The 26,050-nt window shown below is 41.4% G+C and overlaps 1 protein-coding gene across 8 annotated transcripts in view; it reads left to right on the forward strand.

The window, feature by feature from the left end:
- Lrrc49 (leucine rich repeat containing 49) overlaps positions 1-26,050 on the forward strand; it is a 126,168-nt gene that overhangs the window by 73,836 nt on the left and 26,282 nt on the right. For 7 of the 8 annotated variants that reach the window (XM_074061912.1, XM_074061913.1, XM_074061911.1 and 4 more), the window contains 5 exons: positions 3,183-3,266; positions 6,541-6,704; positions 18,071-18,308; positions 19,636-19,821; positions 22,730-22,839. In XM_074061912.1, coding sequence (XP_073918013.1) covers positions 3,183-3,266; positions 6,541-6,704; positions 18,071-18,308; positions 19,636-19,821; positions 22,730-22,839 — 782 coding nt within the window. The remainder of the gene's footprint in view (positions 1-3,182; positions 3,267-6,540; positions 6,705-18,070; positions 18,309-19,635; positions 19,822-22,729; positions 22,840-26,050) is intronic. The other variant, XM_074061916.1, reaches the window with a different exon arrangement.

The raw sequence follows: 26,050 nt of genomic DNA on the forward strand, positions 1-26,050 counted from the left end.
CAAGGGTTCTGATCAAGCTGCAAAATTTTATTGTTCACACAGGGGTATTTATGTGCTGAGGGAGTGAGGGGTACGACGAGGTGCAGGCTGGTTGGCTGGTTCTGCTATAGGACTTCTGATAGGGTGCACGTTCGTGCCGGCGGCAAGGTAAACTCCCGGAAGAGAAGCAGGGACGGCGCCATCTTGTGCTGGAGGTGGAGAAGTTGGGACAAACAACCGTGAGCAAGGTCAAGACAGAATGGCTCACAAAGGGAGCCTTGTCTCCGACAACTTAGAAGATGTCATCCTCCAAGGATGTTCGAAAAGGGGTAATAAGGCCCGTGTGGTGGCCCATGCCGGTGGTCCCAGCTACCTACATGGGAGGCTATAGGTTGGAGGAGCTAAATCAAAGGCCTGACCCAGGCAAAAAAACAGGACCCTATCTGAAAAATAACTACAGCAAAAAGAGCTGGGGGCAAGACTTAAGTGCTAGAGCCACCTGACTAGCAAGAATGAGGCCAGAATACCTCATCTCAGGTATGTGGTAGGCAATACTGCGGCTGGCAACGTTTGGTTCTCTTACTTCTCTTCCCATCTGAAGTTCCACACGGTCATGTGACTTGCTTTGTCTAATGAAATGTGAGCAGAAGTAATGACTGTCATCTCCAGGCAGAAGCATCTTCTTTGTACTTTTATCCCACATTCTGGTCTTTATGGAAACATATATCCAGTTGAAGATTCTGTCCAGTGAAAGCTTAGCCACTACACTGAAGACAGCTGCAGTGTTCTTTGCATGACCAAGAAATAAACCTTAAAGCCTCACAGTAGTGTCAGTTTTAAAGTTGTTACACAAGCATAAGCTCCCATGTTCCAGCCTTCTTTTTTCCACAGTATTTGTTAGCTGATATTCCTGGGCAAGTAAAGGCCAGGTGGCATGGTTTCTAATCTTCACTTCAGCACTAAGACACTGGAAAAATCACCTGCATCTGTTAAAAGAGATTGTTTGAGTGGAAAACATTGGCTATCTCTTGAACAACAAAAACCTAATTTTATAGTCTGTTTGATATTGTTCGTACTGAAGGCAAACAATAACTGTTTATAACTATCTGTTCTAAAGAATGTTAATACAATTACATTGCCACTTAATTTTTTAATTCCACGTAGTAAATTGCTGCCTATATTAGGACTACTATTGTTTATTTTGGAGCGAAATAGCTTTTCATATAACATGTATTGTTGTCAGCATGGCAACCTGCTAATGTATAATTTAGGTTATCAAACACTGTGAAATCACTGCACTGCCTAATTAATTTGAAACTATTTCTGCATAGTGGGTCTTTGTGATCAAACTACAGTAAGGAAGAGTCCCATTTTACTGGTCCCAGCTAGATCTCTTTCTTTTGCTACATAAAGGATATGGCTTTTGTCCCAAAAATTGGACTAGTATCATGAGGGTGCCAGAATTTTACAGTTTTTTTTCTTCTTACCAACAGATTTATAGTTTATCTTCACAATTAGAGGTTTATTTTTGCTTCTAAATTTAGTTATTTGGACTAAAATATAGCCATCAAATGTAAAAATTGCTTAAAACACTCAATATTTAAATTAATTTGGTGCAAGTCCAGTTTTCCAAGGTTTAGGTTTCCTTTTAAAGCCCCATTGCCTTTAATAGAGGCTCAAGTTCTTTTAGAAAATCCGATGAAATCATGACTTAAGTATGTGCAGTACGTGATCCACACAGCTTACAGCACTGTCTGAAATTGGCTCCTGAATCACCAGTCTGTTTGTAGCTCACATCTTACAGATGAGTTAACACTGAGCATCAGTGTGTTTCTGCTGTTTTAAAAAATGTTTACTGAGATAGGTTGTACTCTGTAGGTTGTACCAAATCAAGCTATCTTCTAAAGCTAGGAAATGAAAACATTTAATTTTTTAAATTCAGCTTACTTCCCATTACCTATGTTTAGTTTTTTTTTAATTAAGAATGCTTATTTTCCACATTGTAAAAGGTACTTTAAATTCACCAAAAGTCACATTAAATTCCTATTCCCTTTAAGACAACTAAGTCATAATCAATAAAATACACTTAAATATATCTTTATTATAAAAAGCAGCACAATTTCCATTTCTTGCAGGCCATGGCTTCTGGGTCAGGTTCTGGCTGTGTTGCTACCTGTGTGACTCTGGACATATACTCACTAGCTCACTCCTTCAGTGTATATTTATCAAGAAGCCATTGTGTGCCAGGAGCTAACATGACCCACACATTCATGGAGCTCACCATGTGGGGTGGGAGGCAGGAAGGATAGTGCCAGAGATGACGAAGCTGGGAACGCCTGTGCTGTGAAGGTGTACAGGAAGTTCCCTGATCTTGTTTCTAGTTGACTGACTCTTCAACTGTGTGTAATCTGCTACTGGACCCTCTAGTGAATTTCATTTCATTTCTTGTCATTTTTCATTTCTAAGAGTCCTGCATGTTTACTTAACTCTATTATGGTTTTTACTTTTCTGTCTCTGAAAATATTTTCAAGTTTATATTTTGAAGGAAATTGTCTTCTCATGTTGTGACATCATTTTCAGTACCTATAAATGTTTTGGTAATGAGAAATTTAAAGATACATGGTTATAATTTACTCTATTAAAATTTGGCATTCTTCAGAGGGGAAAATGGTCCAGGCCATATATACAGAATACAACTTTTAAATTTTAAAGTGATACACCACGATTGTAAGCTTTGAGCTAGAGCACTGCGATTATGACTGATTCTTTTTAACTTTGTAAGCTTTGTAGTCTTGTATCTGTGAAGCTTACAAAGGGAGGCTAAAATGTATATCTTGTAGGTTTTATTTCTTCTAGATTTACTGAAGTATGATCAAAAAATAAGAGTCCAAGGAAAATTCGTATAAAGAAAAATTACACAACCCCGCTCCCCATTTCTTTCTCGTGTTAATTAGCTGTGTTCATCTCCTCTCCAGAGAGTTAAGAACACACGTAAGAATGCATGAGTTTTTAGAATTCGGAGGGGACAGAAAAGAAAGAGAGACATACCAACTTTTTCATTGAGGGCATTTTATTTTATTTTTATTTTTTAGCAAGTAGTATACCCTGTAGAAGAAAGCCATGAATCCAGGACTAAAGATATTAGCATTGAAGAGGGCCAAACATTAAACATTTCATAATGCTTTCTGAATTTTTTTATCTAGGAAGAAGAAAGGCGTGTGGCATCTGTTGTAGCCAAAAAAGAGGAAGAGAAGAAGCGGGAGAGTCAAAAGCAGTCACTCCTGAAGGTGTGTCCTGCAGCCCGCCCTGTGTGTGTGGTGCCCACAGCTTCCTAGTCCCTGTAAACAGGCTCCTCCAATGCTTGCAAGTCACCGTCTTTAAACAAACCTGTTTAAGGGCGTATGTTACAAAATACTTACCTAAGCTAGAGATTTTAAAAGAAGAGTTTAAAAATGAGTGGAAACTGTAGTATTTATTTTCGTACAAGTGCACATCTTGTGTATCACACATGTGAGCACTTCACCTTTACTGATAGCTTTTAATTTAAAGAACAGTTCCTGTTCTTTTCATGATAGCTTTTTAAATTTAAAAAGTCTCTCTATTAGCTCTTTGGATATAGAACTGGTAAAGATCTTGAGGAATTTAGGAAAGAAAATGTATTTAAACTGGCTTTTGATGATTGAGCATATCAGATATTACTAAATGACTTGGTTTAAGATGTTTTATATTAACAAAGTTTACCAAAGAGAGGTTCAAATGTATAATTGTATTGATGCATTTTAGTGTCAAGGCTGTCATCCCCATTGTCTCTGCTCATTGTGTTAAATAGGTGCCTTTCTCTTTAAAATTAAATAACATTCAGAATTCAAAAATGACAAGTAGATGTACAAAGTTGTATGATATGGTCTTAGAAAACCAGGACACATTCTGTGAGGATGAAAGTGTTCTATATCTGATGGGAGTTAGGGTTAAACAAGTATATGCATTTGTCAAAACCGATCAGACAGTACATTTCAAATCTATGAAAAAAATGATTCCTAAATTAACAGCAAACCACAAAACAAGACTTGTCCCTGAGCCAGGAACAATGACATTAAAGGTAGTTAGTTAGCTTATTAAATGTGTGGCAGATTCCTCCCCTGCAATTTTCTGTGGCCCCAGAGCGCCTCCCAGCTTTTGTTTTCCCTTATTCCATAATGAGCTGCCCCTAAGCCCTGTCCTGCCATATCCACCTTTTCACTGATTCAGACAACAGGATTCTAGTCTTTCTCATCCTGGAATACCCCTAAAAACTGGCCAAAAGTAATGTGGCTTACAGGAAATATAGCTGTAGGCAGTCCTATTAAAAATCTGAAAGAGCAAGATGACCATTGCCAGGTAATGCCATTGTCGAGCATTTCCAAGTGCCTCAATTGCTGGTGTCTGATGCATAAGTGAATGAGTTAAAAAATGAGTAAAAGAACATACACACATACATAATAAAGTTCTTGGGCATACAGAACACTTGTATGAGAGACCTAGAGAGTAGAAAACACTACTAGATCTACCTTACTAATTTTTTTTTCTGCCAACCCTTGTCAGCCAGAAAGCCAAATGCATGGAGCCAATGACCTTGGTTCTGAGTAAAAATAACAGCATTGCTTAGTTTAAGAATTTGGTTGGGCTGCGTGCCAGTGGCTAACATTTGTACTCCTAACTACTTGGGAAGCTGAGGCCAGGATGATTATGGTTTGATGCTAGACTGAGCAAAAAGCTCTCAAGATCCCATGTCACCCAATAGCTGAGTGTGTGAACAGGCCTGTTGTCCCAAGCTACACGGGAGGCTGAGATTGGGAGGATCAGGGTTCCAGGCCAGTCAGGGCAAAAAGTTTACAAAATCACGTATCAATAGAAAAAGCTGGGCATGGTAGCAAATGTCATCCCAGCTCCTGTGGGGAGCAAAAGTAGGCTGGCAGTCCGGGCTGCCAGAGCAAAAAGCGAGACCCTGTCTCCAAATAGCCGGAGCAAAAGGAGCTGGAGGTGTGGCTCAGGAGACAGTGCTCCTACCGTACACTTGTTCAAACCCCAGTCTTGCCAAAAAAATTAAAAGAATTGGGTTGGCATAATCCCCAGCAGATAACTGAAATAGAATTTAATCCTACTTGCTTTGGATAGGAGGACATTCATAAAACATCAGAAACGTCTCAAAAGTATATACGTGTTAAGGGCGACCCACTTAATTATATAGACTGATGTAAAATACCAGACAGCAGAAGAAAAGATTCCAGGCCAACAACGTTTTCAACCAGAGAAATAAAAGCCTTAAAGTTTACTTTAGGGGTTGGGAGGTGTGGCTCAAGTGGTAAGAGTACCTGCTTTGCAAGCTCAAAGCCCTGAGTTCAAACCCCAGTCCCACCCACTCACCTCCTCAAAAAAAGTTTAGTTCAGTTCAGTAAGCCACATTCCTTGTCATTCCTATCCAGTGCCACACATGCTTGCTAAAATCTTAGAAAAATAAATATAGGCAAGTAGATCTATCTAAAAATAATGATTCTGAGGGAACGGACAGACAATCTTTGCATCCATCTTCCCTGGCTCCAGAGCGAGCAGAGGGCTCCATGTCCCACTTGGCAGACTTTTCACTAGAAATCTGTACTCTCTGGAAAGAGGAGAGGGATTTTGAGCTAATTCCTATGCCATTTTACAATGCTGACTTTGCTGATGGAGACTTTACAGCAGAGTTCTTTATCACAGTTACTATAAACTGATTGCAAGTGGAGTAGAGACGTTAGTTTCCTTCATAGCTTGACCAGCTTTTCTCAGTAGGGTTTCTGGGTGAGAGCTGAGCCTTAATGCCCTCAGTGAGTGGTTCTCAGAGTGCAGTCCTTGAATGAGCAGCACTGGCAGTGCCTGGGAATTTGTCAGGCTTTCAGGCTCCTGAGCCCCACTCAGAATGCACTAGGGCAGAGTGGGGTCAAGTTCAGCCATCTGCTCTAAAAAGCCTGAGCCACTCATCACTCATCACAGCCAAGTGAACCTCTTCCTCTTCTTATAAACTATGTATCTAGAGACACTCAGCCTAGCATGGTTTCTTTTGCTAGTCTAGATAATATTTTTTCATTTTAAGACATCACAGTTTGTGTTGTGAAACTTAGAACTGATGAATCCCTCTCTTCCTCCTCCCACCCCCCCCAACCAAGATCATCCTAATTATTTGGTAGAACAATGTCAATATATTATCATTTTTTTCTTGCTTGGTTTAAAGACAGAAGCATATAAATTTCTGTCAAATTAAAATTTCAGGTAGTAAATTTTCACTCTTCAAGGTTTATATATTTACTTTTAATAAAATTAAAATCCTAAGAAGTAACTATTGTTTGCGTATAATATTTTTCCTTTAGGGTGATAGACCATTGCTAAGATGCTTGAACATGTGGGATAAATATAGGCCTCTGAACTTAGTTTTAGAGTGTGCGCAATGGTCTTTTTTGAAGCATTACAAGAAGGCACAGAATACGCTCCTTGGATTCTGTCTTCACAGATTTGCGTTATATAATTCTTGTCGCAATTAACTTTGTGTAGGAGAAGAAAAGGTTAACAATTAACAACGTGGCTCGAAAGTGGGACTTGCAACACCGAGTGGCTAACATCGCTGCAAATCAAGCTAGAAAGGACCCGGACGCTCCTCCCCAAGACCCCTGTCCACTCGACGGAGGCCCCATCTCTGCCCTTCCTGAGGACACTGGGTGCGTAGGCCGTCGTGTGCTTTAGAGAATCGCATTTGGAGTGCAGATGGGAAAACATTCCACGTGCAATTATTTTACAAGGGTAGTGTTTTGAAGAAAACTTCCTGAAGGTAGAAGTTGCAAATAACAAGTTAAGATGGAAAAAAATAGAAAGTATAAGGCTGAGTCTAACATTTCCCAAGTGTAAAAATCCTTTGGTGGTTTCCTGTTTTTCACACCAAGAAAGCCTAAATTACGTAGTGTAGCCTGGAGGGCCCTCTGGCCACTGCACTATCTCACCAGGTCACCTGCCTCTGGAACTGCAGCCATGCTGACCTTCTTCAGGTCGGTTACTTCCCACCTCAGCACAGTCTTCACTGCCATTTCCTCACCCGCTTCCTTACCCTACTGTAACTGACCCCACCTCACTCCAGGGGTCTTGTGTTCAGCCTCACCCCATCCCTAAAGCGTCCTCTAACTGGAGACTAACTATATCAGACTCCCCTTTTATCTCACCCTGCTCTTCCTCTTCATTCTAACTATCCCTGTGATTAAACCACCAAGTGGTAACTCCTGTGTCCTATCTGTTTTGTCTGTGAAAACCTCATGAGAACATCTTGATTTCCTTGACCTCTGTGTATCCCCAGCTGCCAGTACAGAACCTTACTTCTTAACCAGTAGTAGTGAGCAACATGGTACAGAATCTGAAGAGTTAGCTCCAGTGGTGTTCTGTGTCATTCCTCTATTCCTGCGACTCACGGCCTCTTTTCTCAAACCACAGAGCGACACTTCTCTTCCCTCCAGGAGGTGTACTGGAATCATGAATGAGAGGGGCTTAAAGCATGCTTATCTTTGTAGTGTTTGTGCATGTAACTTAAAAATAAAGCCTAGTCATGTAAGTTTTACTTTGAAGTACTTTCATTTTATTACCTTTGCCAAATGTTGAAACTCATTTCAAACTAAATATATTACTTTTATTTCAAGGTTTTTGGCTAGAATTCTTTTTTTTTTTTAGTGGGGCTGGGGTTTGAACTCAGAGCTAGGACTTGCAAAGCAGGTGCTCTACTGCTTGAGCCACATGTCCAGTCATGGCTAGAATTCTTTAATACTTTCATATGTGAAAAATGTACTAGAAATAATTTAAGAGGCTGGAGTTAGTCTGACATATATTTAGACAAACTTTTAAAATTTTAGTTATAGGAATTAACTTAAATGATTCAATGTATTTCCTTTAGCTTACCTGGGAATCCACAGGAATTGCTTCTCAGCTCTTTCAGATAGAAAAATAAGGCAACACGAATAGAAATTCTAATTAGGTGATGATTTATATAACTGATGACCATTCTAATACAGCTGTAGAACAATACTTGATATCATTTAAATATCAAAATATAATTTTACTGTGTAAAGATATAGTAACAACTGTGATTTTTATGTATTTATTTATTTATGGCAGTATACCGGAGTTTGAACTTAGCACTTTATGCTTGCTGGGTAGGTGCTCTGCCACGTAGGTGCTCTACCACTTGAGCCACATCCCATCCCTTTTTACTCTGGTTGTTTTGGAGATAAGGTCTCACTTTCTGCCTAGGCCAGCTGGGACCAGGATCCTACTTTACAAATCCCACTGTCACATGCCACCATGAGATGGAATCTCACTAACTTTTTGCCCTGAGTGGCCTTGAGCTGTGATCCTCTCAAGCTCAGCCTCGAAAGTAGCTAGGATTACAGGCCTGAGCCACTAGCTCCTGGCTTGTAACACTTTATAATCTTAAAACTTTATAGCATTGGGCTTTAGGTTTATAAAATCTAGTTGAAGGTGAGGAGTGTAGGAAGTGAGAGGTAATAAATAAAGAGCTGAAATAGTGGGAATTTATGGATAGTGAGTTTTGACCTTGAAGATTTTAGAGGTAGAACTTATCTAAGTAATGACATTTGGAAATATGTGATGGGTATTGTGGTCATGAAAGTGGAGAAAAATAGAAGGTCACTAGAAGAGAGACTGTCAGTTGAGGCCATTACTGTAGACTGAAGTTACTGATGGAGGAACTGGGTTGGAACTAGGCCCAACGTCTTCAACACTCCTCAGCCTCCTGCCTTCCTTGCATCCTGCACTCATCGCTCCACTCACTGTCCAGGTCTTTACCAGCATCAGCACCTACAGTAAGTGCAAGCACAGCTTCTTTATTAAATGGCTCTTTTCTCTGGAAAAACTCTCTCTGATAGATAGATTCCATACTTTTTTATGGACCAGTACTGGGGTTTGAACTCAGGGCCTTGTACTTACTAGGCAAGTGCTCTACCTCTTGAACCATGCTCCCAGCCCACTTTGCTCTGGTTGTTTTGGAGACAGGGTCTCCCTTTTGGCCCAGACCAGCCTGGACCATGGTCCTTCTATTTTAACATTTTCATTAACATATATTCATTGTGCAGAAAGGTTTTATTGTCACATTTTCATATATGTTTATAATGTACCTGGGTTAGGTTCATCCCCTCCATCTTCTCCCTCACCCCCCAATTAAAATAATCTCAACAAGTTTCATTGTTCTATTTATATCCAAGTATATAAAGTACATTGACTTTATTCCCCCTGCTTTACCCTCCCTATTTACCCTCTCCCTCCCACTAGTACTCACCCCCCAACAGGTTCTGTTTTTCAGTCAGTTCTCCTATTTTAAGCTTCCCACCATAACTGGAATGGCAGGAGTACACCACCACACCCAGCTTTTTTTCCATTTTGAGATGGAATCTCATGAATTTTTTGCCTAGGCTAGCCTTAAACCATGATCTTCCCAATCTCAGCCTCCTAAGTAGCTAAGATTAAAGACATGAGCCACTGGCATCCAAATTGGATTACGGTGACTTTCTTGACATTGAACTTTTAGTTCATATCAAAATACTCCGACTCTCTATTTAACTTAAAATTGTGGAATGTTTACTTTGATGGTCCAAAAACAAGCAATCAAGAGAAGGAAGAAGTATCTGTCAGTGAGAATCATTGTGCTCAAGTTACTGCCAGGAGTTTCTGGATTTTATTTATGTTGTTTTATTAAGAGTCTTACAAAATCCGAGACTTTTCAGCCAGGTACACGGAGGGAGAGTTGGAGGGGTGGAAAGTGACGTGCGGCTCCGTGGACAGGGTGTAGAGAGCAACAGTCATTAGCAAAGGCTTTTGCCAGGTGTAGGCTCCAACTGCCGTGGGACATGATTAGATGTTCTTATCTGACCCTGCTGATGACCTAGAATCAGAAAATCAAGCAGTCATGGAAGACACCTGTTTATGAGGGGCTAGGCACCGTATGATCAGTGAAGACTGTAATGCACGGGTACTGGGAACTTCTCGTACATACAGATTTTTCTTCAGTGCAGCGTGTGGCTGGCTGACTCCCGCAGTCTTACATACGAAGGGTAGAGTTGCTGTGCCTTTCATTGTTCTCAGCTAGGGCTCCTGGCCAGAGGATCCAGGTCGGCTGTTTGAATTCTTAACGTTTATTTTACTGACCCACCCCACAGCATACAGAACAGGTGACACTCATTATTGTTAAAGCCTCTTTTCTTTTACTTTCTTGATACCACATTCACCAAATTTCTCTCTCTCTCCTCTCTGGCAGTACTGGTTTGAAACTCAGAGCCTCGAGTTTGCTAGACGGTGCTCTACCACTTGAGCTTCAGCTCTTTTTCTGCATAGGATCTTGTGTTTTTGCCTAGGCCAGCCTAAACTACAATCCTCCTGTTTACGCTTTCTGTATAGCTGGAATAATGGCATATGCCACCACACCCAGTTTTTTGTTGGTTGAGATGGGGTGTCGAGAACATTTTTGCCCAGGCTGGCCTCAAAGTATGATCCTCCTGATCTCCACCTCATGGGTAGCTAGGATTAGAGGCATTAACTACCATGCCTAGTTTCTCTTTTTTATTCAGTGCACTTTACTGATGCCTTTTCTATCAGATCTGTAAATTTATATGATGCTATTTTTCTTTAAAAGATTTAGATATAAAACACAGACATGGTAATCCCATGCCTCTAATCCTAGCACTTGGGAGGCTGAAGCAGGAGGATCTTAAATTCGAAGCTAGCCTGGGCTACAAAGTGAGAGCCTGTTTCAAATGAAAAAGACAAAAGATTATTAGATAGAGTACTTGTTGCTATAATAGGTGAGGATTCAACTCACCTCTTTTCCTCCCAAAGCTATATATCTGTCGTTCTCTTGTTGGTAGTTTTTTAATGTATAACTAAATCTCTGTTTTATTTGCTAGAGTAGCTGTCAAGTCTGCACTGTGAAAACAAGTCTGCTCCTTCTTTTCCTCCCACTGTGTCCTCTGCACCTTCTCCCACTAGATTCTTCTAGTTTCACTTGTGCTCCTTTGTTTGACCTCTTGGTTGTTTAAGAGTATGGAGTTTAATTTCCACATATTTGAAAATTCCAGATTTCTTCTGCTACTGATTTCTAGTTTCATCCATTGTGATCACAGAAGATATTTTGTGTGAGTTTAATTTTTTTAATTTATTGAGACTTGTTTCATGGCTTGACCTAAGGTCTATCCAGAGAGTATCCCATGAGCTGAGAAGAGTGTGCCTCCTCTGTGGCTGGGCGGAATATTCTATATAAACCCATTATGTTTCGCTGGTTTATAGCATTTGTCAAGACCTCTGTTCATTGATCTTTTGTCTATTTTCCTGTCTGTCATTTCAAGTCGGGTAGTTAGGTCTTCAACTGTCATTATAGAACTGTGTCTTCACTCAATCCCATCTGTTTTTGCTTTGTATACTAGGTTCAGGTACATATATGTTTATAACTGTTATACCTTCCCTATGAATTGTTCTTTTCCAACATAAAATGTCCTCTTCTATCTCTTGGAACAATTTTTGACTTAAAATCTACTTTGTATGGTAGCAGTAGTACCACAGCTCTCTTCTCATTACTGTTTGCCTGGAATATTTTTTCCATCCTTTCAATTTTAACCTCTCTGTGTCTTTTAATCTTGTAGACACATATGCTTGGATCTTTTTTTTTTTTTAAAGAATCCATTTTGACTGGGTGTTGATGGCTCACACCTGTAATCCTAGCTATTTGGCAGGCTGAGATTAGGAGGATGGAGATTTGAGGCCAGCACAAACAGTTCACCAGCCCCCATCTATAAATAACCAGAGCAAAATGAACTGGAAGCGTGGCTCAAGAGGAATAGCGTCTGCTTTGCAAGCATGAAGCCCTGAGTTCAAACCCCAGACACACCAAAAAACAAACAAAAAAAACCCTCCAAAACCAAAATCCATTCACTAATGTCTTTTGAGAGTTTAGTCTATTAAGTCCTGATGATGAAGGACTTAAACTTCTGCCATTTTGCTCTGTTGTACATCTCTTTTGTTCCTCAATTCCTCCATTACTTTCTTCTTTTATACTTGATTATTAGCATTTTTTTAAGATTTTATTATTCCCTTCTCACTTTTTGTGGCATATTTAGTTGTTGTTTTACTTGTTACCCTGGAGGTTACAGTCTTAATTTATATAGATCCTGCTCCTCTGTATTTTTATTGCCACAATGATGTCTTTAAACATTGGGTACACATTAGCAGATTTATAATTATTTTATGTACTTGGCTTTTAAATCACACAGGCAAAAGGAGGAATGCCAACCAAAAGTACAGTAATGCTACCCTTTATCCTTACCTACCTAAGTATCTTCTTGATGCTTCTTATTTCTTCATATGGCTGCAAGTTACTATCTCTAAGACTTTCACTTCTTGTAGGACAGCTATACTAGCAGTGAACTCCCTCAGCTTTTGTGTACCAGAAAATGTCTTCACTGCTCCTTTATTTTCAAAGTTTGGTTTGTCACATAGAATTCTAGGTTAATAGTCCAGTCCCCACCCCCAACACTAATTACATCATCCCACTGCCTCTGGATTCCATGGTTTCTAAGGAGAAATCAGTTGTTAACCAATTGAGGATCCCGCATACGTGATGAGTCACTTCTCTCTCCAACCCTGGCATGTGTGGGAATGTCTTAAAGCCCCAGCCTTTCCTCCACAGACTTTTTGGTCTATCTATTGCTTGATCCAACTGCTGTCCCTTGCCCCATCTGCCTTGAAATGCTTCTGACAAAGGCTACCAAGAAGGCACCTCAGCCTGAGAAAGCATCAAGGCAAGTGAAGAAAAAGCAAACCTTTGAACTGATCCTTCAGGGAGCATGGGGCATGAAAACATAGCCACAGTTTTGCTTCCTCTGTTGCCAGTAACGTGCACCAGGAAAGTGGGCATCTTCAAGGTCACCACCTTGAAGGGAGTGAGGGGGGCGGTGATAGATAACAGGGTAAGTTAAAGTGCCACAGAACTGTCTGGTTCAAATCCAGCAGGTTTTGTTGTTGTTGTTGTTGCCTCATTCAGTGTTTTCCGGTTGTAACTTTTAGATTGGAGGATTCTGGGAAAGTCCGTCTTGACTGCTCTGGTTGGGATGTTCATGCTTTTGTTGAGGGGTGGATCTGGACATCCTTGCTCTGCCTGCCTGCTCCCTCCCTGCATGCCTGACTCCAGCTGGCTGAAGTCTGCAAGCTATGCTTTCACATCTCAAGACTGACATCATTTAAATCTGTTCTCCAGCCACAAAACTGTCAAAACTGTGGTGGCTCAGAAGTTGAGAATTGTTGCACAGTGCTCAAGTCTCTGTGCTGTATTTTTCTGCTTGGGAGTTCAGCTGTGTACTGTGATTGCATATCCCCTCTGCTTCCTAAAACACAGTAAACAGTGTGAACACTGAGTTCAAATGGCCCCTCTTTGTTACACTTCCAGAGCTGCCCAAACTTTGTCACATTCTCATCTGCTCATTGTTGGAGCTATGCCTTTCTCACATAGATTGTTTTTCCTGGCGTTTCAGGATGCTTTTCTTTTCTTTTAAATTGAGCAAAGAAATTGAATATTCCTAATTTCTTTTAACTACTTTTTTTGTCTGTTGAATAGAAGCTATTCCTCTTGAAGTCTACTGTCTCCCTGGCCTGATACACACTTGCTCTTTTCTTTTCGGCCATTCTGCACAGCTTATTATTTTATATCATATTATTAGTAGTCTTTGATGTTTTTCTGCTATTGTGTCTTTCTCATATCCTCAAGATTTCTAGCCTTTCAAATGCTAAGTGGTATAATTCTTCAGACTTTGACCTTGGGCTTTCTTCTCACTCTTTGCTTCCCCTAAGCAATTTTGTACAAACCTTTGACTTTAAATGTCATTTATACACTGAAGATACTAAAATATATACCTTTTCTTTATGGTTCACCTTGACTTTAAGAGAAAAAACAAGTTGTTTATTACACTGACATTCTAAAAATATTCTCCTGTTTAGTTTCCCTAAAGTTTTAAACTTTGGCCTTTCCTAAGTCTTTATTACACTGGGAGCTGATTTTTATGTTTGAGGTTAAGGTCTGATGGGTTTTTTTTGTGTTTTTTTTTTTCCTCCTGTGAGAATAACCACTTATATAACGTTCTCCCATGGCTCTGTGACACTACTTTACCTGTCTGTTGGCAGGACAGTAGATAGGAGTCCCTTTTTTTCTTCAGTGCTAGAAATCAAACCCAGAGCCTGTCCCTGCCAGGCATGCGCTTTACCCCTGAGCCCCAGCCCCAGCCCAGGACTTTCCTTTTACAGATCTTTAATTGGTGCTTCTGTCGTCAGTGTCTCTGCTCACTCCCGTCACATTTCTTCTTCCTTTTCCAGAGTTCCATTAAGCAGGTTGGCCGCCATGTTTGTTTTCATTCCCAGCACACATTTGCAGCTCTGCTTTTCCTTCTTCACCACTCAGTAGTCTTCACTTTCCAGCTTCCTGGCATTTGCTGAGCCCTCCTGCTGTCAACAGTCTTCCCCCTTGTGCTGTTGTTATGGGTATATAGGATTTCAATCTCTTTGCTATCCTCTAATGGTATCTGGGAGGGAGAGATTTTAAACATGTGTTCAGTTTATCTGCCATTTTACCCGAAAGTACAAAGTGAAGACTTTTAGAGGTTAGAAGTTGAATGACTTACTGCATTCTCTGTAATAAATCTTTAAAACATAATTAAAATTCACATTTAGAAAATGATAGACACTTCTCTTTTTCTGAAGGCAGAACACTAGTCCTGACAGCCACAAAGTCCCTTTGGTGTTTCAATTTCTTAATACTATATAAGGTTTTTCATTTGAAGTAGTCATTTATACTTTTTAGTATTTCATAATGCCAAAAAAAGTGGCTACTTCTTGTGTTGTGGTGTCTGTGACCTTTGGCTTATGGAACTAAATGCCTGGAAACAAGTGTCCATGAAAAAGATTATAGACCTATAAAAGGAAAAAATTCTTTAAAACTTTGCTCTATCCCATTAATGATTTCACTGTTCTCTCTACTCGATACAGTCCTCTAGTGAAATGACACAGTACAGGTTTCTTTTGCCTGGCAGAAGTGGGAAAATACTTAGTGTAATGGTTTCTTTGCTTATACTGGATGCATAGAGTAAAGCTGTTTTATTTTTGGTCATTTCCTGTCTATGAACATTGTGGTCTTTTAGCCAATACTACTATAATAAAATATAATGCATAAAATGAATTTCCACAGCTACAAATGTTATAATAGAAATTCATAAAATAGTTTTTACAGGAATCAGCACCACTTACTCATTGGGAAAAGAATCTTCCGAAAGACTTTAACTATTTCTGTTGTAGCCTGTTATATGAAGCCTAAAGATAAAAATATGTTTATATACCTAAGTGTCTGAAATATCGTCTTTTTTCCATCTGGATGTTCAGGATATGTTTTACACTTAGCCTGGCTTTCAAAAACTGATTGCTTTATTGCATTAAGTTCATGTCTTTTCTTTAGGTCCCCTACTAACTAAGAAGGCATAGAATGTTGTGATTCATCCTTACGAAGATCAAGTTGAATAGATGAACATGTAGACTTGAAATTAACATTAATTATCTTGAAGATAATCTCAATTGATGCCATATTACCTGTTGTTATTATAATTACATAATTAATGTTTGAGTTGGAGAATATAAGTGGAAATGTACTGGGACTTATGGGAAAACAAATTTAAAACTGTGGATCCTCCAGAGAAAAATAACCATCTTACAGTGAAAGTATAATAGACAGTGGTAGGAAAGTGGACAAGATGGACACACACACACACACACACACACACACACACACTGTAGAGTGTGAGTCACACGTAATTCTTTCTCTCATTCTCTACAGCCAGTCAGCCACAAAGTCTTACTTTTATTTTCTCTTAAGTATTTGGCAAATCCATATTCCCATTTATTAATAATCACTAAGTATGAAGCATGGTTTTATATCTGTATTATTTCTGATCTTCACAATTTTGATCCCATTTTACATATAAGAAAACTGAAATTCAAAGAAATCAAAAAGCTTGGCCCCAGGATCATCTATTCATCAATGGCAGATCTGGAATTTTAATTCAAGTTTGTCTGATTTTTCTGCCAGTGTCATTTCTACTCCACTTTACCACTTTCTCTGTTTGGCCCTCCTGTGGGCTGGTGGACACTCTCACACCAGTCTTCTGCTGTTCTCCTCCATCTTTGGACCACCAGCACCAGGGCTTAGATCCACACATGATACTTTGCATTGAAGGGGGTCTTACTGCTTTTCTCTTGTAAGACCTTTCTCTGACCTTCAGCCCCACAGGGTGAAAACCTGACTTTTCAGCCTCCTCTCAGCCACTAGGATGTCCCATGCATCCTATGTTCCAGCCCTGCTGAAGTTGTGCTTACTGTAGTGTTGCACACAATCAGGCTCCATGCTTGTCTCCCTTCTACTGATGAAATTCTACTGCCTATCACGCAGGGATCAGTCCCATGCTGCTTCTTTTTGAAATCTGACTGCTCCCCTCTGGAAGAATTTGTCCTTCCACACATTATATTACACTTAATGTTTCTGTTTGTACAGGATCATGATGCTTGGTGAGGGAGACCATGCCATCCCTGCTATAGTTGCTGTTCCTCAAGCCCTCCTTGCCTTGGTGGCAGGGACATGCTGGCTGCTGTCTTTTGAACTACTCCAGTCATGACTGTGTGTTCTACCCAGCACAGTGCATTACCCAAAGCCAGTATGTGAAACCACACCTTACCTTTCCTTTCCTTTCCAAGGCTAGCATCAAGGACTAGTCCTGCTTCCCCACTCCTTGAATGTTGGATATTGTCTCTCTTCAGCCCTGCATCTAGTAGAAATTTAGCCTTTTTGTCTCTCTTCAACCCTGCATCTGGTAGAAATTCAGCCTTTTTGTATTTTCTTAGTTGCATATTCACTTAGAGTGGACTGGTGTTACTCGCCAGCTTACTGCTGAATAGACAAAGGTCTAAAGGGAACTATGACAAATGACCATTAAACACTTTGAATCCTTAATAATTAAGGAATATACTGTGTGCATGAAAAGCCCAGAGTAGGCCTCAGAGTCCTCAAAGACAAAAAAGAAATGGTCTCTAGCCTCAAGGAACACACAGTGTGAAAAAGAGGCAACATTGCAAATGTAGACCGTGAATCCAGTGTGAGGAGAGAAGTGGTGTGAGGGCACGCACAGCCAGGCTGAAAGTGGAGACCCAGTCCGCAGACTAGGAACACAGGCCGATCACTGTCCACGTTGTAAGGTTGGGTGAAACAAATAGCTATGCCTGTATTCACAAAACAAAAAGTCAGGGTTTGTTTCTTTTGTTGTCATTCAGGTAATCTTTTATAGAAAGTTTGCTCCTACTTTGGAAACAGTGGCAAGTACCATATTCAGTAGAGTGAAGTGATTTTGTGCATATAATGTAAATAACTGCTTCTTCATCATTTGTTATTTCAAATTAGGGGAGAAGTCTTCATTAATTTTACTGATTATAACTGAAATATACACTTACAGAATTTCAAAAAGCATTGAAATATGCAAAAATAGAAAGTTAGAATTTGCCATTTAATCAAATATCTAAGAGGTAAACTATTTTATGTATGTATTCGATAAACATTTTTATATTGTATGACTTACTATGGAAATACTATTTTGTAAAATGCATTTTTCCAGTCATATAGCTAATTTTATAGACTAAGCAGACCTATTTGGATTGACATGAAAAGATACCGGGATATGTTAAAGATAATTCTTTATCTAATGTACTAACTAATGTACAATTAATGGAAGTAATTTGGGTTTAGAGGTGGGTTTGTTCATGGCATTCCTATTAGCAGAGTAGTGCAGAACACAAAGAGGAATAGTGCAGAACACGAAGGGGTCTATGGAAAGTTGGTCTATGCTGCGTGCTGGGCAGACAGCAGATGGACATGAAACTGCAAGCGGCCTTCCCACCTCTCCATACTGCTACTCATGCTGCCCAGAAAGGCTTCCACTTAGAATGACCCTTTGCTTCTCAGGTCTGTGGACGCAGGGCTCGAGGGTTCTCTGCAAGACTTATCTGTCATAGACTCACACCTCGTGGAGGTGGAGGGGGACACACTGTCGCTGTATGGATCAGGAGCCCTGGAGTCCCTGGATCGGAACTGGAGCATGCAGACAGCAGGGATGGTCACCACTGTCGCCTTCACGTTCATAGAGTTTGATGAAATCGTGCAAGTGCTCCCCAAACTGAAGATGAAGTTCCCCAACTCCCTGGTAAGCATCTCCCTTTATTTCCTTAAGTATTCTCAATCTGAACATGACCCATGTGCTCAGGCCAAACGCCTGTTTCAGCTGGCGGGAGAACAGGCTTTTGGTTGATCTTTTGGTGCTCAGTAGCCGTGAGTGGCTTTGCAGCTTTCTGTTAACATTGGAAATTCTCTCTAAAAAAATGATCCTTTATGGAGTAGAAAAGACCAACAAATTGTCAATTGTATTCAGATTGTCAATTTCTCTTGACAAAGCATTCAATAGGACCACACAGCCCTATATTATATTCAGGTGTTTTACATGGTATTGATAGGACATGGACATTTATTATATAATTTTTACAGTAGTACCCTAACAACATTGAAAATAATTTTACTGGCCAGGTGTGGTGTCTCACACTTGTAATCTCATCCACTCAAGAGGCAGAAACAGTAGGATCACAGTTCAAGGCCCAGCCAGGCAAAAAGTTCAATGGACCTCGTCTCACCAATACATGGGTGTGGTGGTGCATTGCTGTTATCCTAGCTGTGCAGGAGGCATAAATAGGACAACTATGGTCCAGGCCAGTCCGTGAAACTCAAGACCCTGTTCCAAAAATGACCAGAGCAAAAAGTGCGGGGCGAGGCTCAAGTGGCAGAGTGCCCACCTAGCAAGCGAGAGGCCCTGAGTTCAAACCCCAGTGCTGTAAAAAAATGTGCATTTGCAGAAACTGAGTTTTATAATGAGTTCCCTCTTGAGTTTTCATTACTGGGTTTTTCTGTTAGCCACGTGACTTTTTCCCCCTCACTTTCCCTTTGGTAGTATTTTTTTCCTACTTTGTCCTTCCTAAAGGAGAAAGGTAATATGTTCAGAAAAGACAAACTGAATTCACAAACAGACACTGCTGTACCATCCACTGTAGCAAGGTGATTTTGCTGTGGAATGTCAAGTGGCCAGCACAGTGAAGGGCGAGACCAAAGGTAATGACTGAGCCAGCTCTTCTCCGGCATCGCAGGCCTGGGTTCACAAAGCTCTGAAATTGCATTTCCAGGTTTTCCCTGTAGGTTTAGTGTCCATATAAAATACATAGAATCATCTTAGTGCCTACAAGAGTGAATTTTCTGATACTTTGACAACTGTTAAGGACCTTTGTTGGTGGTAGGCGAGGCTGTAGAGCTCGGTACTGGATGGGTCACTCTGGCTGGATTAGCTGCATAACTGTAGTGTAGTCATTTGGCTTAATGTAATTGCAGCCATATTCGCTGGGTCCAGAGCTTGCAGATCTGCTTTAATTTTGCTGTTTTGAGATGGCCACACTCCATGCTCACGTCTTTTGTGTGCTTTGACTTTGCAGCACCTTAAGTTCAAGGAGACGAACCTGGTGATGCTACAGCAGTTCAACGCACTTGCACAGCTCCGTCGCATCGAGCAGCTGACAATCGACCCTCAAGGAAACCCAGTGGTCAATTTTACACTCTGGAAATACTACGTACTGTTCAGACTGAGTCATTTCAGTATGCAGAAGATCAATGGAACCGAGGTGAGGGGGACTAAGGAGGTGCAGGCAAAAATGCTCTTTTCTAGGGAGACAGTGCTTTTAAATGGTTAGCAATCTAAGTAGTCATAACCAAACCTTGAGAAGTTCTGTTTGAAGAAAAATCTTGACATTCAAAATGTCAAAAAGCTAAACTCTATCAAAAAACCATAAAGCAACATGCAAATTTTGAAAACAAATAGTAACCAAGACATGGTGAGTACTAAATCCTTGTGCTACTATTTGTGAATGTTCAGGGAAGGAAGTAAAATGGCTGTGGGAATGACGTTTAAAAATAGAGAAAGTAACCTGTATAGGTCATGTGGTCTTCAGACTGCTTTGCAGAGGATGTGACATGGAAGAGGGGGTGGTAGAAGACAGAGGGAGGGAAAGAACGCGGGAGACAGGGAGGGAAGGAGAGAGAGAGAGAGAGAGAGAGAGAGAGCACATGAATAGGCAGGCATCAGCACTGCTTCACTGGTATTGGTAACAGCTGCCTGTGGTGTGTTTTTTTTGGTTTAAGTCAGGCCTGGAACTGAATAGCTGGAAAACTACTAGTGAAAAGTTTTTTCTAGATTGATTCTGCCAGATAACCCCCAGCTGCTCAAAGATGGTGTTCTCTTTACATATTAATTGCTTTTCCTTCTGCTGAACTTAAAGAATCCTCCACAGGAAAATATCTTCAACACAGTATCTATCAAAATTCAGTAGCTTTGCTCTTGTAAGATGACCTGTGGGCAACTTTGCTGCAACTGGGACTCTCCAGCTACTCCTGACCCCAAACTCCCAAATTCCAGCATGTTATTGGGAGCATGGAGGTCTCCAGGCTGAATTAAAAGCAGCCATATAATCACATCAGCTGTGGTAGGCCCTCAACCACGGACTTGGCCACCTGTTGAAGATGTCAGGCAAATCTGGGGCCTTGGAGAGATTCGGTCCAGTCTGGGTAGTCATGTGTGCCTTCAGTACTTCCCAGAGAGAGACTGGAGTCCAGGGTCCCCCAGGTTCCCAGAGTTAGCCTGCACTGGAAATGCAGTGGTTATTTGGCTGTGGGCAAGTGGCGCTCCCTCATTACCGGCCATGCTGTCAGCATGGTTAAGCCTAAGTTATCATGTAAATCATGTAGCCACACATGATTTAGCCACGTGTGGGTCTTAAGTTGAAGAATGCCTGTTACTATACAACTTCAAAGTAAGAACGCAGAGGGCAGTTATGTAAAGCAGAGAAGAATTAGGAAGAACCAGTGTAATTTATTTGTTCTCATTTGAATTTTTTACATGCCATTGCCAGGGATATTGGAGACTTTATTAAAACCCTAAAGTATATACCTGATCATATCCTTGACACTGTATAGCAATGGGCATTGTATTTCTACTTCTCTTTGTATGAGAGGGAACCATATTACTGAGGTGGAATTAAATCATGAGCTTCAATAAGAAAAGATAGAGTAGTGGCCTGCATTGGCCACTAGGTGACTGTATTTGACCAGACAGCTCAGTCTCAGCTGAAGGAAGGAGCTGAGGGACAGCGGCCTTGTTAATTATGAAGGTCCAGGGTAGCAAACAGTCAAGATGTTTGTGAGTTGGAGGTTTATTTTTCAGAAGATGCCACTAGTATATTATAGCTAATATGAAGAATGAATGGGGGGGCAGACATGTTGGTACATGCCTGAGTGCCAGCTAGACAGGAGGATCGCAGTTGAGGCCAGCCCTCACAAAACACTAGCAAGCCTCCATCTCAACAAGCAACTCAGGCATGGTGGTGCACATCTGTGGCCTCACCCGTGCAGGAGGCATAGGTAGGAGTATCCCCATCTAAGACTGGCCCCAAGGAAAAACCCTGCAAGCCCCATCAGAAAAGTAACTAAAGCTAAGGTGGGCAGAGCTGTGGCCCAAGTGGTAGAGTGCCTGCTGGGCCAGCCCAGGTCCCTCCAAAAAAGTAATGCAGTTTACAGGACCCAAACTTTGACTAGGCAAGGGCTTCTCAACCTCTGCTCCACCAATGTTTTGGCCTCATCATCCCTTGTACTGCTGCCCTGTGCACTAAAAGATGTTGCACACACTCCCTGGTTCCTCTGCACCAGAGGTCAGTAGTGCCCTCCACCAGTCCTGACAACCAGAAATGTCTCCAGTTACAGACAAGTACTCATGGGACACAATGGCCCCTGGCTGGGAATCAGCTAACTCTATGCAGGCAGCAACAGTGTGTTTAAGATGCAAGCAGTCTACTTTATATTGAATAAAATATGCCCAGAGAGTCTTCTCAGTCCTGCTTTCAGATTTTAGTATTTTCTTATTTGTTTGTTTGTTTGTTAAGCCAGGCTGGCCTTGAACTCACGATCCTCCTGTCTCAGCCTTCCCAGTGCTGAGATTACAGGGGTGTGCCACCATGCCAGTTCCTTTAGCACTTTCATGATTATTCTGCGAGCCCTCAAAGGACATACTTGTGGAGAGAAAGGACGACATAAATTTAGAATGAGCAGGAATGTTCTCACTAATCCAGTGAGAATTGTCCTTACAGGAGCAGGCTTGCCTTCATACGTTAATAAAATGAGTTCTCTCATTGACCTGGGAACTTTTCCCTCTAAATCATTCTAGGTTAAGAAGCTGTAGGATTTCTGAAGAAAGTCTTTAAGAATTTAAGATACCTCGAGCATAATTCTCAGGGAACACAGCTCCAAAATCAGAGCTAACTCACACCCTTCCCCCCACACAGCCCTTCCACCGCCCCCCATCAACTTCCATAGCCAAAGTTGCACATTTTTATTTTAATTGGGCTCAAGGAAGAAAGGGAAGCATCAGTGTGGGAATGCTTTCCTGGACTGAAACATTTCATCTAGACCTTTCCTCGGATTGTGTTCTTACACCCCACTGAGGACAATGTGGTCTTTGAGCCCTCTGCTGTTTCTCCTCAGGTGACGCAGAATGACATGATCATGGCAGAAAGGCTCTTTGGGGTCCTGGCTCACGTGGCCTCTTCTGAGTTACCGCAGTACCGTCTGATCTCAATTCTGGGCGAGGCCAGGTAATCTTCATTCTTACAGTTTTATAGATTACTGTAGCACTAAATGAAGAAGTGGGTTTCACATGCCTCTAACTGTGCCACATATGCACCCCAGATTATTTGGGGACTATCCCTGTTCAAGGTTTTGGTCATGAAAGGGTGAATACAACAAAGTCCTTGTTCTCACGTGGCTTGTAAGTCTAAATACATTAAAGATACATGTGAACAATGAAAACAAACATATACTATATAATTACACACACATATGCTGTAAGAGAGGGCACTAGGCACCTAGAGATACTAACTGCATTTTGACCTCACGGAGGAGGTGATATTTTACCTAGTTCTTCAGGAATGAGTAAGAGTTTCACTGTGAGTATAGACTATGAGCAATCTATAAAAATACAGGGAATTATAAATAGTTCAGTGTAACTGGAGGATAGGCGATTGTGAATCGTGACAGGAAATTATCTGGAAGGCTGATGCTGGTGTGATGCTTTGTAGTCCTTGCAAAACAGGAGTAAAAGCTTGTGATTCAAGTCCCACATACCAATTGTGTGATTGGGTTCATGTTCTGGAAAGGTGGCCATTTGAGCAGACAGAGCCTGAAGGAATGGAAAATGGATGATCTTCAAAAAAATACAGCAACCTTTAAAAAATAAGGAATTGAAAATAGAATAGCTGACCAGTAAAAGCAGAAAGACTCTCCACTGCATCCTCTGCTCAACTATTAAACTATCAGAATTAATCAGGATGTACAGCACTAGGCCAGATGCTAGATGAGCCCTCTACCAGTGCCTCGGTTGGTGACGAACCCCATCCTGGCGATCTAGCGCCCCAGTCCCCAGGTGTTTTACTAGCATTGGAAAAGGCCTCACCCTCCCACATTTCCAGTGTTAGGGGCTTAGATTTTTGCCAGGAAGAGGAGGTAGAAGAGGTGGTGGGAGGGAAGAAGGGTGAGGTAATGTTTATTTCATGGTATCACATGGTTTTCCTGCATTTCAGGGAAATTTTAATTTCACTAGCAGTGGGAAGGACAGAGTCAAAGTCCGGGTCTCATCTGAAGTGTTGACTATAAGCTGAGATCCTCCCTAGATTCAATTAGAATTCCAGTGGCTACCCCATTGGCATAAATAAGTGTCAAACATAACCCTGTCCTACTCTGAGGATTGTCCATGGACAGCTGCCTTGCTGGGAGTAGCACAGATGGAAATGACACCCAGGAAGATGAAGGAAACAGGCAGATTTGCAGCCTGAAATACATAGCTCTGGTGAGCCTGAAACAATCCCAAATGGCAAACCTCACTCTAGCCAGGTAGCTGGGAAACACAAGTGCACCTCCTTTCTGGATGCAGTCACTTTCATCCTGTCCTAAAGAATGCCTGTGAATATTTTTTTTGGTGGAATCAGAGTTTGAACATAGAGCCTTGTGCTTGCTAGGCAGACTCCCTACCACTTAAGCCATGTCCCCAGTCCTTTCTGCTTTAGTTATTTTGGGGATAGGGTCTCATGTTTTTGTCTGAGCTGGCCTAGACACAGTCCCCCTTATTTTATGCTTCCTGCATAGCTGGGATGAGAGGCATGTATGACATCTCACTAACTTTTTGCTCGAGTTGACCTCAAATTTCAATCTTCCTGACCTCTGTCTCCTGAGTTGCTGGGGATTGCAGGTTTGAGCCACAATGCCCAGCCATGTTCTTGGGTATTTTTTACGAGCAATGACCAGCACACAATGAAAATAAATAAATGAATAAACAGCCATAAAAGGAAATAAGGCACCATGTTTAAGTGCTAGCAGAAAAAAAATTGAGTACCAAAGCAGACCTGTGAATACTTTAGATCATCCATACATTATAAAATAACTATGCCTAGTATAGTTTGTGAGATAAAAGATGAGCATGAAAATATCTGGATAGAATGAGAAATTTTTAAAAGTATTCTAGCAGATCTGAAAGGAAACCAATGGAAGCTCTATACATGAAATATAACAAGACTGAAACTTAATGGAGAGATTTAACAGCTGCTCAAACACAGTTGAAAAGAGACTGAGTAAGCTGGAAGTAGGCTGTAGGGAATTTCCCAGAATGCAATACAGAAAGAAAAGATGGAAAAATCAGTGGAAAATTTGGTTAGGAAATCTGGAAAATGAAATGAATTAGCAAGTTTGACATCTGTTTGGAGTTTGAAGATACACAGTAATGAGCATGGGGCAAATGTGATGTCGGAGGAGACATTTCAGAGCTGTGAAATACATTAATCCACAAATGAAGTAAGCCACACATTATCACATCACAGTGAGACTGCAGCACAGGAAAAGTGAGGTGAGAGATTTAAACAACTAGGAAAGAGAGGTTATCTTCAAAGAGGTGAGATCCACGGTCGATGTTATAACACAGCTGCGGAAAAGACAGGACGAGGGGTGCATGCAGTGCACCAAAGGAGATTAGCTGCCAGCCTAGAACCCTCAGTCAGCAGATGTGCTCCTAAAGAATATGCATGAGAGGATTCCAAGATGGCGACTAGAGGGAGGAAGCAGAAAGTGTGCTTCCTAAAGTAAAATCTGGGAGAGACACTGGAGATACACCTTACAGGAAAAACCACCAAGAAGAGGCAAAACTCTGACTCCTCCACACCCCCAGCCTGCGCATAGCATATCCACTCCACATTAAATGGAGAAACCAGGAGGGCTCCTGTGCTGCCAGATGCCAGCTCCCAGATGGCTTGGGAAGATGCGGACCACAAGGTGAGCTAAGCGGCACGCAGTACTCCCACAAACAACCCTGGGCCGGATCAGCATAGCCCCCTGGACAAACTGACCCCCACCCAGGGGGGGATAAAAGAGAAAAAAACAAACTGAATCATAAACAAGCAGCTGAATAAAAAAAAAAAAGACAGGTGGCAAAGAGGGCGGGGCTCCCCAAGCCCCGGACATTGCGGGAGGGGCACTCCCTTGGGCAAACTGTAAAAATAAACAAGCTGGCCAGAGAAGGCAGGAGCAGCGGCACCCACCCAGCAACCTTGGAGAGGGGAAAGCTTGTAACAGTGGAAGTTGTGAGGAAAGCTCCACTGGAGAGGGGGTGAGAGGCACTTCCCACATGAACTGTAATTTAAAAAAAAAAAAAGGCGGGTAGGGCTGTATACTGGAGAAGACAAAAGGGACATGCATCCAGAAGAACGCTAAATAAACAAAGCCTGCAGCAGCAGCTGGCTGGCAGTAGGAGGCAGGTGAGCT

This window comes from Castor canadensis, chromosome 19 (assembly GCF_047511655.1).
Source record: "Castor canadensis chromosome 19, mCasCan1.hap1v2, whole genome shotgun sequence".
Taxonomy (NCBI): Eukaryota; Metazoa; Chordata; class Mammalia; order Rodentia; family Castoridae; genus Castor; species Castor canadensis.